This window comes from Aotus nancymaae, unplaced genomic scaffold (assembly GCF_030222135.1).
Source record: "Aotus nancymaae isolate 86718 unplaced genomic scaffold, 86718_ANA_hifiasm-v0.15.2.pri h1tg000006l, whole genome shotgun sequence".
In the NCBI taxonomy this organism is placed as follows: Eukaryota; Metazoa; Chordata; class Mammalia; order Primates; family Aotidae; genus Aotus; species Aotus nancymaae.
Window position 1 is genome coordinate 47340852 of NW_026988417.1, and position 16788 is coordinate 47357639.

A 16788-nucleotide genomic window follows, 5' to 3' on the forward strand; every position below is an offset into this window, starting at 1 on the left:
ATACCTGAGTTGGAATGAGACCTTAGGTCTAATCCATTATCCCTTTATAGCATGAGAAGCTATGCAAAGACATTGTGGTGAATGGCAGAACTAGTATCACCTCAAGCAGACTCTTACTCTGCATTAAATGGGGAAAGCATTATCCATTGTAGAAATGGCCAACTAACTCATTGCGTTTTATCCTTATATGATTCTTCAGTGCTTCATGTTGCAATCCTTGAGTGAAGCTGAAGGAGAAAAATGATTACAAATTGTACTGGTGCTGTAATTAAAAGGGATTTGTCCTTTGCAAAACCTTAAATGATAGTACCTGAAGGCATTCTAACCAGCCAACATTAAAGAAACCATATTTCCAGCAAAGGTAAAATCTGTTAGTAAGTAGGATAGCATGAATTCAAACCTTAGCATTTGTGCAGTTTGTGTCTGATGGCAAAGTTAATGCCCTGTTCCAAAGTGATGGATTTTAATCATGAAATCTCTCTAATAATTCAAATGTTTTATTACTTTGGTTCTTAAATTGTCCATATATGGTTTAGACCAGAGTTGAACGAACTAGCCCGTGGATCAAATCTGTTTTTGTATGCATGAGAATTGTTTCTGTATTTTAAAATGGTTAAGAGGCTGGATGCAGTGGCTCACACCTGTAATCCCAACACTTTGGGAGGCTGAGGTGGGCTGATTGCTTGAGCCCAGGAGTTCAAGACCAACCTGGGCAACATCTCGAAACCTCATCTCTACAGAAACAAAACAAAACAAAAACCAATGAAAAATTAGCCAGGCATGGTGGCACATGCCTGCAGTCCCAGCCACGTGGGACACTGAAGCAGGAGGATCATCTGAGCCTGAGGGTTGAGGCTGTGGTGAGATGAGGTTGCACAACTGCACTCCAGCCCTGGTGACAGAGTAAGACCCTGTCTAAAAAAATTAAAAATAATAAGAAAAAAAATAAAAGGAGAAGAATATTTCATTACATGTGAAAAGTACTTAACAAAATTCATATTTTTGCATTTATAAATAAAGTTTTCTTGGAACACTGCTGTGTTCTTGTGTTTTTGGATTGTCTCTGGATTCTTTTGCTTTAAAATGGCAGTTGGGTAACTGGGACAGAGATTGTCCCACAAAACCCAAAATATTTGCCATCTGGCTCTTCATAGAACTTGTTTGTCAACCTCGGATCTGGAACAGCACTGTCCAGTGTGGCAGCCAGTAGCCAAATGTAGCGATTTAACTTTAAAATAACTTACAGTGAAAGGATATAAAGCAAAATCATCAAGAGAAAGGGAACATGGAGTGAAGTCCAGAGGAAACCAAGTAACAAGAGTTCTCTCCCCAGGGAGAGAATTCCTGGGAAGTGTTGATTTCTCTAACAGCTAGTCATAACAATGTGTGAAGTTTTATCTACCAGGGAAACTCTTTAGAGACTAAGTGCCCTTGGTTTTTATTGAAGACTAGTCACTTATGTACCCTCTGCCTAAAAGGTACCAAAATTCCAGACTCCCAGAATGAAAGCAGGTGTTTGGCATGAACAGTATTTGTACCAACAGTTTGGGCACAGTGAGCTACTTACACATATTCAATGTGGGGAACTGCTTACCAGTCAAGTACCTAGATGAAATTCATCCCAGGGTTGGTCACTCAAAAATCAGCTTTCATCATCACAAAAATTCCGTTAGTGCTAATGAAGAAAACAGTGATTGATAGCTGTTTTTAAGTTATAACCCTCTTTGAGATTACGAGAGTTTTGGATTTTTCACTCTCAGTTGTAGGCATGTATAGATGTAATATTTTCATATTCTTTAATAAGTTCACTAGTTTAGAACAAAGAACATTAAGGCCAGGCACAGTGGCTCACGCCTGTAATCCCAGCACTTGGGGAGGCGGAGGAGGGCGGATCACAAGGTCAGGAGTTTGAGACCAGCCTGGCCAATATGGTGAAACTCCGTCTCTACTAAAAATACAAAAAAATTAGCTGGGCGTGGTAGTGCATGCCTGTAATCCCAGCTGGGGAGGCTGAGGCAGGAGAATTGCTTGAACTCGGGAGGCAGAGGTTACAGTGAGCTGAGATAGCGCCACTGCACTCCAGCCTGGGTGACAGAGCAAGACTCTGTGTCAAAAACAAAAACAAAACATTCGTGTTTAAAATAGGTGCTTTTTAATTCTTACCTCAGCCACCATTTGATTACGGTCAAATATATTTTGTATTTTGGTTCACAAGGTGTAATACAGAGCTTAAAAGCTTGAGATTGATATCAGGCAGATTTTATTAGAATCTTTGAACCAACCATTCAACTAGTTGTTTGGCCTTGAGCAAATTAATTAACATCTCTAAGCTTCAGTTTCCTTATCTTAAGGGTGCTAATAACATAAGCTACCTTATAGAAATATGATAAAAAGTATAATAAATAAGATAATGCACATAAAGTGCTTAGCATGGTGCACAGAATTTAGTCATTAGTAATGGCTCTTATTTGTAACTTGTTTCTTGCCTCTCCCTCATTAACTTTTTCCCCTTCTCTAACTTTTCCCCCTTCTCTAACTTAAGAAGTAACTTTTAGTCAGTTCTACTGTGTTGTCTTAGTTGATGCTATTAATGAACAGCTGGCTATTTGGAACCTAAGCCTAGATGGTTCATTAATTATATTGTTTAATATTTTGTGATGTTTTCTTAAATTTAAAATGCTCCTTTAATTTTTCCACTATGTATACGATAAAGATCTTAGTTTTGCAGTATACTTCCTAGATGGTTTTACTGATACTCATTTATTTAATGAACTGAAGACAAAATCTTTTCCTTTCTTTGATGTTGACAAGGTCTTTTTCATCCTATAGCTGTGCCTTTGGCTGCAACAAGTATGTTGATTACTCAAGGATTAATTAGTAAAGGTAAATATTTAAACTTTGAATTTATTTAGCATTTTGGATACCATGTTTGTTTTGTAATATTTTCTAGATTTTTAGGAGAAGTAAAGATAACAGTGTATTATATTAAACATTATATAAAAATTCATTGATGAATTTCTACATAACATTTTTAAACGTATTATCTCTATGGATCCACTGACCCAAATATTATGACTTGAGAATTTCTACTGCACTGATAGCATCATTAACAACCTAGAAGAGCAAGAAAGTAACTAAACACCAGCATTAGCGGGACAGACCTGGTCTAGGTGGGCCAGTAGCAACATTATCACCTAGGAGCTTGTTAGAATGCACATTGATGGGGACCTGGAGTCTCTGTTGTTTTTTTTGTTTGTTTTTTTGGTTTGTTTGTTTTTTGAGATGGAGTCTCGCCGTGTAGCCCAAGGCTGGAGTGCAGTGGCACGATCTTGGCTCACTGCAGCCTCCGCCTCCTGGGTCTTGGTTCAAGCAGTTCTCCTACCTCAGCCTCCCAAGTAGCTGGGATTGCAGGCATGAGCCACCATGCCCAGCTGATTTTTGTATTTTTAAGTAGAGACAGGGTTTCATCATGTTGGCCAGTCTGATCTTGAACTCCTGACCTCATGATCCATCCGCCTCGGCCTCCCAATGTTCTGGGATTACAGGCATAAGCCACCGAGCCCGGCCTGGAGTCTGTGTTTTAACAAACTCCATCTCTTGGGGAGATGAGTGGAGGTGAGTTAGCATTATTTAAAAAATTGGAATCTCAGGGATCTGGCAGGTGATCTATTTTTAACAAGCCCCTGAGGAGACTTTCTTGTCCTAAAGTCTGTTGGCTCAAATAGTACAGTGTATTCATGTGGAATTCAGTTTAGATTGAGTATTAAATGTCTTGAGTCCTGCATTTAAAATTTAGTGGAGTAAGCATAGAGTTGCTCATTTTATTTACTTCATGAACTATCTACCTGGTAATGGGAAGGTGTCCCAGAAAAGGATGGTGACCTTGGGATGGCCTGAGGCCTATTGTTTTAATTAACTGGCTTCTTCAAAAATGTGACTATGATTGGAAGTTTTAGCCTCTTTACATTAGGATATGAGGTATGGTACTTAGTAGTTTTGACACGATTAGTTGATAAAAACAGTTTTGGAGGGAAATGAGAGGATTTTTTGGGTAAATAATTATTTAAAGAACTTCTGATGGACTTTATTACAATATAGTACCATGACAAAAATCTTAAACATGGAAGCAAGTCAAGACATATATGCATTTATATGTCCTTAAGACTAAGCTGTTTTATAGACTGAGATTGGTTCTGTACTGTGAAACAAAACAAAACTTTGAATTACATTTCTTTGTAGGGAAAACTGGCACAGGGATGAAATTAGTGTTTATTATTGTTCTGCTTCTTGTATCTATTTTAATCCAGTGTGTTATTTAATAATGATTGGAGCTAGGTATGCAGAAGGTTATACAAAAGAAATTTACGAGCTGCTAGTAGGTCATTGCAGGAAACAAATGGATGTGAACATACGTTGAAGCAAATAGAAAATTGAATTACATACTTAATCAGCTACTAAATTGCAGAGTAGGGACCCTAAGAGTTGTAGGTGTTCAAAGAAGAAAGATCTTTGTAGGGCTGCTGTAATCAAGGAAAGTTTCTTGAAAGAAGTGGATTTTGAAATATGGGCGTGATTTAGATTAAAAGAGAAGAAAGAACTTGCCAGGAAGGAGGGACCTGATGATCAAGACAAATAGGCATGAATTTTGGGAGAGGTAATCAGGACTGAGCTGAAGAGGCAAAATCATGCAGGGAGGAGTAAAAACTCCATTAAATAGCTGAAGTAGAGCCAGGAGAAATTATAATTTGGATTAGGTTATGAAGAGGGGAAAGTGTTTTTAGAGATTATGGATTTAGGTACAGTTGAAGACTTTGTACTACTCAGGGTAAGGTAGAAGTGGTAAAAATTGGGAGAGACTTTAAGACAAGAATTCAGTATCCACCAAGACATTTTGCATTTAATCAGAATTCCTGACATTTTGTTCATTGGTCCTTTTGTATCTGTGGATTGGTTCCAGGACCCTCCAGAGGATACCAAAATCCACAAAAGCTTAAGTCTCTGATGTAAAATGGCCTAGTAAAGTATACGTGCATATCTGCCTGTATACTTTAAATCATCTCTAGATTTCTTATAATACCTAAGAGTATGTAAACACTACATAAACAGTTGTTGTACTGTATTGTTTAGGGAATAATGACAAGATAAAAGTCTGTGCACATTTGGTATAGATGCAGTTTTTTTTCCTGAATATTTTCTATCTGCAGTTGGTTGCAGAACGCACACATACAGAGGGCTGCCTGTATCTGCTTTCATCAACAGTGTGGTCTTAGCTGCTCCCTCTGTTTCTTCCCGATCTGTCAAAACCATTTATACATGTTCAGGTCTCCTCTAACTTGAGAACATTAAAAAAAAAAAATCTTCCCTCATTTATTTTTCCAGCTATTCCCAACTGCCTCATATTTGAAGCTAGACTTCATGAATGAACACTTCACTTTTTACTTCTTTTAACCCATTGCAGTCCTTGTGAGGCTATCCATATATTCTACCATTTGTTGGAACTTTTCAAAAGGTTACCAACACAACCTCTTTGCTGCTTAAATATGATGGATAGTTTTTGTTACTGATCAGCATTATATAACTTTAACCAGTTTTTCTTGAAATAATTCTGTTCTCTTGGCTTTCACGATGTCATATTCCTAAGATTTTTCTCTCACCTCAGGTGATTCCTTTGTTGTTTCATGTTTTTTGAGTGTCCGATATGTACTATACATTGTTATATAGCACTAAACAACAAAAAGTCATGACCTCTTGGTGCTTACATTCTTGTATGGGTTTTCTTTGTCTGCTTGTTTTGGAAATGTTGGTGTTATTATATTCTGGATATAGTATATAATATAGATGGCCCTTCTATAGGCCCCTCAAACTGAACTCATCATTTTCCCCAAAACCAATTCCTCTTTTCTTTTCATGACTGAGTAGCATTAGTACTATCCAGAAAACTGGGACATTTTCCTTCACTTCTATCCCTTATCTGCCTTGTCCAATTAATGTCTTTTAGCTCTTAAATGTCTTTATTAATTATCTACCTCCATCTGTACTGCCACTATAATTAATGCAACCATATGTCACAAAGAGTATTGTAGGAATCTACAACAAATCTGTTTGCCTCCATTCTTGCTGCTACTTAGGAAAATAAGCTGTTTCTAGTACCTGACAGAGGGCATAGTTAGTGCACATAGTACTCAAATATTTGAGGGGATGAATAGCAACCATCACACTATTCTCTTTGTCTTAACTCTCTCTCTAGACTGTAAATTCCATGAGAGTAAAGAGCATGTCTTGTGTCCTGTTAATATCCGGTATTTAGTGTCTTTATGTTATAAGTAGTCTATAACTAGTTGATGACAGAATGAAGGAACAACTTTATTTATTTTATTTTCTTTTTCTTTTTTTTTTTCTGGATTCTCCTCAGAAGTGAGACTTTCCAAATATTTTATTTTATTTTTGAGATGGAATCTTGCTCTGTTGCCAGGCTGGAGTGCAGTGGTGCAATCTCGGCTCACTGCAATCTCCACCTCCCAGGTCAAAGTGATTTTTCTGCCTCAGCTTCCTGAGTAGCAGGGACTACAGGCATGTGTCACCACGCCCAGCTAATTTTTGTATTTTTAGTAAAGACAGGGTTTTACCATGTTGGCCAGGATGGTCTTGATCTCTTAACCTCGTGATCCTCCTGCCTCGGCCTCCAAAAGTGTTGGGATTACAGGCGTGAGCCACTGTGCCTGGCTGGAACAACTTTTTAATGTAAAAATAGAGACGTTCTTACTATTTTCCTTTTTCTCTTATCATCCCAGTGGTATAAATGAAGGAACTGAGGCTAATGGCACAGATTAGTTGTCTGTTTTTGTACTTTAATTACATGAAATCATACACTGAGGTATTCTTTTATGTAAATTCTTTCAACATTATGAGATTCATCCAGTAGCATGCTGGAACTGGTTTGTACTGGCTCCTGAGAATTGGTTGTTAAATTTTCAGAAACTTCGGCAAGCTGCTTTTAAAGTGTTGGGGGCTTTACACCATGGAAACTGACAGACCTTAAAATTAGAGCTTATTATAGGGAGTTTACCAGCACATGACTGCATTTATCCACCTTGTTGCCATATAGGTTTCCTCTGTGTAAACACACCATTTTGTCTGTATTAACTGTACATTGATAATTGGTAGTTTTCAGTTTTGACTATTAAAATTAGTTCTGCCAAGAATATGGTGCTTTTGATAGACATTTTGCTGGGTCATAGATTTTGTATGTATTTATTTAGCTTTAGTTGATATTGCCAAACTATTTAGACCAATTTATACTCCCACATTCTCACCAAGCTGTTTTTATGTCTTTTATATTTTAGCCATTGTGACAAATGAACACTGTTATTGATTACATTGTGGTTTGAATTCGTATTTTCCTGTGACTAATGAAGTTGAAGACTTTCTCATTTGCTTATACCTCATTTCAATATATCATTGTTTGTGAAGTATCTGTTGAAGTCTGTTTACCAGTTTTTTCATTGGATTGTCTTTTTTCCAACTGGTTTTGTGAGACTTCTCTCTATATTTTGGAAGTAAGTCTTTTGTCAGATATGTATATTGTGGGTTTTTTTTCCCCACTCTGTTTAACTGTAGTTTTCAGTGTTAATAGACTCCAATTTATCAGGTCTCTTCTTCCTGATGAGTGCATTTTGTTGACTCTTTAAGATCTTTGTCTACTCCAAGGACACAAACATGGTCTCTTACGCTTTCTTCTATAAGCTTTTTTTTTTTTCCTGCCTCAGGTTTATTTGTACAAATAGCACAGGAGGACCCCAGCCCTGTGCAGATGGTAGTCTGGGGCCAGGGTCGCACCAGTCCTTCTGTCCTCACATTGGCGGACAGAGATGCCTACTCTGAAGCCTTTGTAGGGATCTGGGCACCTTTGGGAGCCTGAGCTGGAACTGAAACTGGAGCTGCAGCCTGGGCCTTGGTTTGATCCTTGGCCTTGGCCTTTAGCTGGCAGAGCCTGAGTCCCTTGGCAATGCAGGCATGAACTCGCTTTCCAGTCTTGGGGTGGGCAATGTAGGCAAGTCGATCCAGCTTGCGGCTGACACCCTTTGGGATTTTGGGCTTAACCTTGGGCTTTCCAAGGGCTTTGATAGCGTTGGCACATGCACTCATGGCCTTGGTGTTGGCCTGCATCTTCTTTAGGCCCTTCTTGTTGTGCTTCTTGGCAAAGCGCATGTTCCTCAGAAACTTGGGTCCACCCCCTTAAGAGATTTGTGTCTTTGTGATCAGGGTTTCTTGATACTATTTCTGTGCCATTTTCGGAACTGATTGTGTGTAATGTGGTTCTTGGACTTGGCTGTGTCTGTACCTTAAGCTGCGGCTCCTGAATTGCCTAGAGCTTTTTTTTTTTTTTTTTTTAAATCTTTTATATTTACATTTTTAAGCCATCTAGATTATTGTTTGATATAGGATCAAGGTACGTTTTCCCCTGTTAATGGATATTAATTGAGTCAGCACTATATTTTGAAAAGACTATGCTTCAGTGTTGTCTTTGTCGTAAATCAAGTGACTGCTGGTATGGATCTGTCTCTGGACTCTTAGTTTGGTCATTTTACCTTTTCTTGTACTTAATACCAGATTGTCTTAATTACTACAGCTTTATCATATAGGTTTTGCTATGTGGTGGTAGTCAGTTCTATAATACTGTTCTTCAGTGTTGCCTTGGCCCTTTGTGTTCCACATGACTTATAAAGCTTTTCAATTTTTGCAAAACTTTTTATTTTAATTGGGATTGCATTGTATTTATGGGTGAAGTTATGGAGAATTGCCATCTTTAGAATATTGAGTCAATTCTCAGTAAGTTGTAACTTTGAGTGTAGAGATCTTTCATATCTTTCATTAGATTTGTTTCTGGGTTTTGGGTGTTTTTTGGGTGCTATAATTAATTCTGTCTTTTAAAAAATGTTTGATTTTTTTGTTATTGGTATAAACAGTTTTTCATATATACTTATATGTATATTTTTGGTCTATAGACCTTGTATCAAGTGATCTTTCTAAATTCACCTTTTCTAATACTTTACAGAGTCTTTTGGATTTTCATCATATTTCTCTTGATATTGAAGTCATTTGATTTTCCCTATTAAACAGCCTAGGGTTCCCTAGGGCCATGGAAGAAGCTAATGTTGTCAGATTATATTTAAAAATACTCTTTACTGGTTTTTCTTTCTTTAACAATGTTACTCAGAAATACTTAACTCTTTTCTTTAGGAATACTTTCAAGTCATCCCAAATATGGTTCAATCCCTAAACTTATATGTAAGTATGAACAACATTGTAGTTTTCATAGCTTTTTAAAATTTAAATACAATTATTTTTATCAAATGTTTTATCATATCTTACTCATATTAGTTATATGGTTACATACTCTGGTAAATCAGTTTGTTAAAGCATTTCATTAAGTTGATTACTTGGATATTTTATTGTTAGCATAAAAAATCATTAGTCGAAATAGGTATTTTTTGTATCTTTATAATGTAATAGAACTATTAATTTGAAATTATTTTGTAAGGATAAAGTATTTGAAAATAAATTTTTTGTCTATCTATGGGGAAAGAAAGTTGTACAGATATTCTGATTAATCAAGATAAAGTATATTTAAAATTAAGCTTAATTTTTAAAAGAAATCTCTAATATACATTTTAAAATGTAAATAACTGTAACTTATTTACGTGTTGCAATATAGTTAATAGAAAAAGAAGCTACATTGCTCTTCAAAAGAAGTACCTGAGGCTTTTCATGAGTCTTTCAGGTTAACCTTTCTGTTGTATTGGAAACTCACGTGATGCAGTAATTGCCACGTTTAGGTTATGCTTCGTAATTTATTACTTTAAGAGATTTGTTGCACCTAATTTTATTTTAAAAACAATCTTGTGAAAATGGCTGTGCAAATGATTTCCTGTTTTATAGGAAGATAATAGCCTAAATCCTTGTGATGAGACCAGAATTAGAAATAAATAAATGTTTTGATGTTTTGATTTTTTTTATCCATTCCTTTTCCCATTATACCTTTACTAAATCTTTCCTGCACATATTATAAAGTAGTATATTATAATTTATTTACTATAGCTACTTTATTTTGGCATACTTTGTTTTTTAGGAAACAGAATTATATCCATAGACTCTGTCTATGAACTCTGATCTGATTTAATTTTGATTCTTCTACCATTATTTCAGGAAATCTCAGTCTTTCTAAACCAAAGACATATTTAGAATCATACTTTAAAAAAAAATTTTTTTCTTTTAGAAAATACTTTTGTCTGAAAGTCACATTCAGTTACACTTTTTGTTTGATTTTACAAATAAGTTGCTTGTATCATGGGATACTTTGCTGGAAAACTTTCTTATGTGAAAACTTGCCAAGAGAAGTTCAGGAACCTTGAAAACTCCCCCCTTGGAGAAGCTTTACGATTGGCACAAGCACGACGACGATCTTCACCACCTGGGTAGGCCAGATTCTGATCTTTACTTAAGATTTTTAATTTTTAAGTAACAACTAGATGTTTCTATAATTCAGGGCTCAAAAACATTGCCTGAAAGGACCATTGGATACTGTAGGCTAAAAGTAATTTGCTTCAAAAATTGGAGTAAGACTTGCCACCATTTATTTATGAATGAATGAATGAATGAATGATGGGGCTTCCCTCTGTTGCCTAGGCTGGAGTACAGTGGCATGATCCTAGTGCACTGCAGCCTTGAACTCCTGGGTTCACAGGGCCCTTGTGCCTAAAGCTCCCTGAGTAAATAGGACTACAGGCGTGAGCCACTGCACCCACCTAATTTTAAAAGAATGTTTTTTTAGAGATGGGGGTCTCACTTTATTGCCCAGACTGGTCTTAAACTACTGGGCTCAATCGATCCACCTGCTTCAGCTTCCCAAATTGTTGGGATTACAGGTGTGAGCCACTGTGTCTGGTTCCTCATTTTTGTTTTGTTTTGTTTTGTTTTGAGACAGAATCTCACTTTGGCTCCCAGGCTGGGAGTACAGTAATGTAATCTCAACTCATTGCAACCTCTGCCTCCTGGGCTCAAGTGATCCTCCTCCCTCAGCCTCCAGAGTAGCTGAGACCACAGGCGTACACCACCATGCCTAGCTAATATTTTATATTTTGTAATAGAGACTGGTTTTACCATGTTGCCCAGTCTAGTCTCAAATCCTGAGCTCAAGCGATCTGCCCCACTTGGCCTTCCAAAGTGCTGGGATTACAGGCATGAACCACTGCCAGACTTCATTGTTTTAAATATAGAGTTGTATCCTATTGGGAGTACATGTCCTAGAATAAAGGATTTTATCTTAATTCAATTTTGCAAACACCTTTGGTTACTATAGTTTGGACTTTTCTTTTGAATTCCCAAATGTTATCAATCCCATCTCTTAACAGATTTTAACTTAATTTTAATGCTTCTTAAACAGGTAGGCAAGCAATGTAATCCCCATGAGAGAGAATTACTTGTATCTGCTTTAGCAAATTAGCATTTATATAGATTCTTAGCTGTGACATTACCTTCTCAATTGACATGGGAAATGGACATGGTTATTGAAATTAGACCCGATTTGAAGTGCCTTTTCTTTCCAAGAACTTTCAAACATACTAAAATTATCTTGAAAGGCTAATAGTTAGAAAGTTGGGTATACATTTTCTATTTTTCTATGTTGACAGTGACCACTTTTAAGATGTATAAGTGGGTCAGGACTTCTTAAAAGTGTTTTGCTGACTGAAAGAAACAGACCTCATTTTACTGCTTATAAATAACTGTGTTAAAAATTATTTTGAGGCCAGATGTGGTGGCTCATGCCAGTAATCCCAGCACTTTGGGAGGCCAAGGCAAAAGGATTGCTTGAGCCCAGGAGTTTGAGACCAGCCAGGGCAATATAGTGAGACCTTATCTCTACAAAAAACCAAGCGGTGGTGCATGCCTATAGTCCCAGCTACTTGAAAAGCTGAGGTGGAAGGATCGCTTGAGCCTAGAAGATGGAGATTGCAGTAAGCCAAGACTGTGCCATTGCACTGTAGCCTGGGTGACAGAGCGAGACCCTGTCTCAAAAAAGAAAAACTGTATCTCTATATATATAATTTTGGAAATAAGATATATAAAAGAAGTTATTTTAACACTTTAAGATATAGGCAATGACTCATATTTCTTAACACAATATGGTTTTCATTTACAGGCACTATTATCAAAAGTCAAAATATGACTCAAATGTGAGTGGTCAATCTTTTGGGACATCCCCAGCAGCAGACAACATAGAAATGCTTCCTCATTATGAGCCAATTCCATTCAGTTCTTCTGTGAATGAATCTGCTCCTACTGGTATTACTGATCATATTGTCCAAGGTAGAAACTTCTCTTGAAATGAATTTCAGCATTTTATGGTCCAACGTATGTATAAACTTTATTTGATGACTTTCTGCTGGATATCACCTGTGTACCATGAATCATCAGCCTAAACACAGCATGTTTGTTTTTGTTCATTTGTTTCTTCATTCATTCTACTTTTCTTGAGGTGTCAAGTACTCTGCTGGATGTGGAAGAAGATGAGTAACACTTGGTTCTTGTCCCTGAAAAAGTCTCAGTCTGTTAGAAGATATAGAAATACAAGGATAAATTACTAGTATGTCCCAATAATTGAAAATACTAAGGCAAACTTACTGGAATAGTGAAGAAGAAATGATAAGTTGTGTTTCAGGGAGTGGAGGTTCCAGGAAAGCTTTATAAAGGTTACATTTGATAGGCTGGGTTTTAAAGGCTTTCAACTTCCTTGTCTGTAATATAAGAAAGAACTGTTGTCAAGTGAGAAAATCCATGTGAAAATGCTTTGTGAAATTTGTAAATACTAGCTTTGAGGATCACACATATAAATGCAACAACATCAATTTTGGATTAAGGCTTGGATTTGAATCATGATTGACATTTGCTAGCTATGTGACCTAGTAATACTACTACTACATCATGTAGTAGGATTGTTATAACTACTTTATAATCCTTTCAGTTTCTTGATCAGTTGAATGGAGGCGCAGTGGTTCATGCCTGTAATCCCAGCACTTTGGGAGGCCGAGGTGGGCGTATCTTGAGGTCAGGAGTTCAAGACCAGCGTGGTCAAGATGGTGAAAATGTGTCTCTACTAAAAAATACAGAAATTAGCTGGGCATGGGTGCCAGTAATCCCAGATACTCGGGAGGCTGAGGCAGAGCATTGCTTGAACCCAGGAGGTGGAGGTTGCAGTGAGCCAAGATCACGCCACTCCATTCCAGCCTGGGCGACAGAGAGGGACTCCGTCTCAAAAAGAAAAACAAAACAAAACCTAACCTCTCTTAATGAACTGTTGGAATTAGATGAAATGATCAGGGACAATGCCTGGCAAATAATGGACTCTCAAAAAAACATTAGTTTCTTTCCTTCAGTCTAGTTTGCAGTGAAAGGTGAGGAATTAGAAATAGAAAATACAGGTCTACAATTCTTTAAAATCCTGAAATTCAAAAAGCTTTGAAAACCAAGTTTTTTGTTTTTGTGTTTTTTTAGTAATTAAACTAGTAATAAAATCTGGCTGGAATTCATTTAGCAGCATACCCTGACCTAAACTCACATGAGTTATATAAACGTAGACTTTATTTACTTTGCCAGATAAGATTTTTCCTTTATTTCATTGTAGAAATATTAACATGTTTGCTTACTCATTGCTGTCTCAAACCTCTGAATGGATGGATATTGAGTAATGTAAGGGGTATATACTATAGTATTTTTCTGAAATCTAAGAAACTCTGAATTGTGAAACATATCTGACCCCAAGGGTTTGGATAAGGGATTATGGACCCTTGTAGAGTATATTCTTTAAATTTTAAAAGATTAGAGGGAAAGAAGTTAAGGGGAGGGAGAGGGGATACAGTGGAAAGGGAGAAGTTTATTATAGGTCAGAGAAGGTTCTAGAGAATGCAGAAGGGGGTTCTAGGTAAGTCAGAATATAAAGTAGCCGCCAGTCATATGTGGTTATTTAAATTAGTTAACATTAAATAAAATTTACAATTTGATTTCTCAATTGCTTTGGTAGCAGCTGTTCAGTTGCTCAACAGTCATATGTGCTAGTGGCTACCATGTTAGCACCAATACAGAACATTTTCCTCATTGCAGAAAGTTATGTTGGACAGCACTACTTCAAAGCAAAAGCTGGGGCAAAGGGGTGAGTATTAGTCTTGTATAAAGGAAGAGAGGAAAGAATGGAAGTTCAGATGATTAAAGAGTTTGGATGAAAGTTGTTGAGGGCCTCTTAATCCTCAACTCCAATTCTTTATTTTTTTCATTAGTGGTTGGAAGCAAAGGCATCAAATAAGTCAAAAAAGGAAGGAAGGGAGTGGGCAGATTAGGAGAGAATGGCTAAAGTCACTATCTTATCTCCAAAGGCAGCTGTCCTTGTTCCTCACTGTGTCTCATTTAACCAGTCTAAAGTTCAAATCCATTTTTCTTGTACAGTAGTCCTCCCTTATCCATGGGGGATAAGTTCAAAGATGCCTGTGGATGCCTGAAACCTCAGATATTACCAAATCCTTTATATTCTATTTTTTTTCAATCTAGATGGCTACTAACAGGCATGTAGTGTAGACAGCGCGGATATGCTGGACAAAGGGATGATTCAAGTCCTAGATGGACCGGAGTGGAACCCCACAAGATTTTATCACACTACTCAGGACAGGGTGTAATTTAAAACTTATGAATTGTTTATTTCTGGAATGTTCCATTTAATATTTTCAGACCATGGTTGACTGCGGGTAACTGAAACCCTGGAAAGTGAAACCACAGATAAGGGGGCACTACTGTATTCTAGACATGCACTAACTCTTTCCTTGTAATGACTTGCATCCTTCCCACCATTTGCATTAGGAAATTCTGTTACATTGTTTCTTTTCCATACAAAAACCAACAAACAAAAAACCCCTTTGATCTACCCACAGACTACAGCAAGGCCACGTCTTAATATTATTTTGTGCCTTCCACAGCAGCCATCCATCCATCCACTGCTCTGCTTTCTGACCCCCTTCTCTAAATCAAAGTGGCCACTTTTCTACTGCTCTCCATGTGGGCCAGCAGTGGCCTGCTTTTGCTTTGCCCCAAATGCTGTCCTCCCCTACCAGGGCATCTTCTTTGGTTTAAGTCCTATTTTAGTTGTGCTTTCTTTTACCAGGAATTCAGAGAGTTATTAATCTTTTAAAATAGCAAGTACTCCTTCATAGCTGTTAGGAGACTTAGAGTTTATTACAGTCAGATTTAAGTGCCACTTTACATTTTCCTATTCCAGTTCTTTATAACCTTCCCAAAATAGTAAATCATGTTCTCTCCACAACGCAGGACATTCTCCCCAGTCTTCTGTCTGATTTATATATTCATTATTTGTTCCAGATTTTTATAACAGTAAAATGCTTTTTATAAGACAAAGTATTAGACCTGAAAGGAACTTAAGAGATCATCTAATCAAACTGCCATATTTCACAATTGAGTAAACCAAGATTCAGAGAAGCTTAGTGATTTGCCCAAGGACGTTCCCTAATTGTCAGCAGGGTGGGGTTAAGAACCCAACTCTGAAGTTGGGTTCCTGAAGTATACAAGATTTCCATCAGAATTTTTAATATATGGTGAAGGGAAATGAGTTCAGTAATTACTTACCACTAATGAAATGCAAAGTGTTTTAAACCCAATATAAGATTGTAATATTTTTCTTTACATTCTTTTTTTCATAAGAAAATTTAGTTTTGAACCATCATATAATACTAGAACTAATTAGAAATTTAAATCTTCTTTGGCTTTCATCAGTACAGTATATATTTATTTAGCAGAATTAAAGTTTATGGTTGAAAACAGCCTGGCGCAGTGGCTCACGCCTGTAATCCCAGCACTTTGGGAGGCCGAGGTGGATGGATCACTTGAGGTCAGAGTTCAAGACCAGCCTGACCAATATGACGAAACCGTCTCTCTACTGAGAATACAAAATTAGCTGAGCATAGTGGCACATTCCTGTAATCTCAGCTACTTGGGAGGCTGAGGCAGGAGAATCACTGGAATCCAGCAGGTGGAGGTTGTAGTGAGCTAAGATCGCACCACTGCACTCCAGTCTGGGTGACAGAACGAGACTCTCAAAAAAAAAAAAAGAAAAAATTATGATTGAAAACATTATTTAATGTATAGTTGTGTTGCTTAGAAAATTCTGATTATTCACTGGGATCTTACCTTTGAGTTCTGAATAAGTATCACAAAAATTATGTTTTAGAAAATTATATTAACTAACATTATATTAAAATTATATGCCCAATTTGTATATCTGATTGAAAACATCTTTGAAAAATAATACTTTTGGTGTGGTATGTAAGACTTTGTAAGCATCTTTTTTTTTTTTTTTGGATGTTCATATGGCCGTTTTTGCTATTTATAAATTTTATAAATTGTGTTCACTATTTGATCCTGTCAACCAATGTTAGAAGTAAGCACTACATTGTATTTACATTTGACTCTGTGATAATATGTGATATTCACACTTTGACTCTCTTTTGGAGAAATAAAGAATAAATGTTAGTTCCCAGACCAAAATAATAGTTGATACTTTCTTCTGCATCATCATTGCATCTGTTAGACCAGAATGAAAACAATACATATTCTGATTAAAGGCTATGCTTTATACTTTTCAGTATTATTTTCACTTTTTTTTGTTTTTGTTTTTGTTTTTTTTTTGAGACAGAGTTTTGCTTTTGTTGCCCAGGCTGGAATGCAATGGCG

At 36.8% G+C, this 16788-nt stretch overlaps 1 protein-coding gene across 7 annotated transcripts in view; it reads left to right on the forward strand.

The window, feature by feature from the left end:
- The window catches only part of OCIAD1 (OCIA domain containing 1), a 29535-nt gene that overhangs the window by 7608 nt on the left and 5139 nt on the right, over positions 1–16788 (forward strand). For 6 of the 7 annotated variants that reach the window (XM_012441071.2, XM_012441073.3, XM_012441068.3 and 3 more), the window contains 4 exons: positions 2830–2883; positions 9241–9288; positions 10337–10475; positions 12200–12366. In XM_012441071.2, coding sequence (XP_012296494.1) covers positions 2830–2883; positions 9241–9288; positions 10337–10475; positions 12200–12366 — 408 coding nt within the window. Of the gene's footprint in view, positions 1–2829; positions 2884–9240; positions 9289–10336; positions 10476–12199; positions 12412–16788 lie in introns of all 7 variants that reach the window. The other variant, XM_012441075.3, reaches the window with a different exon arrangement.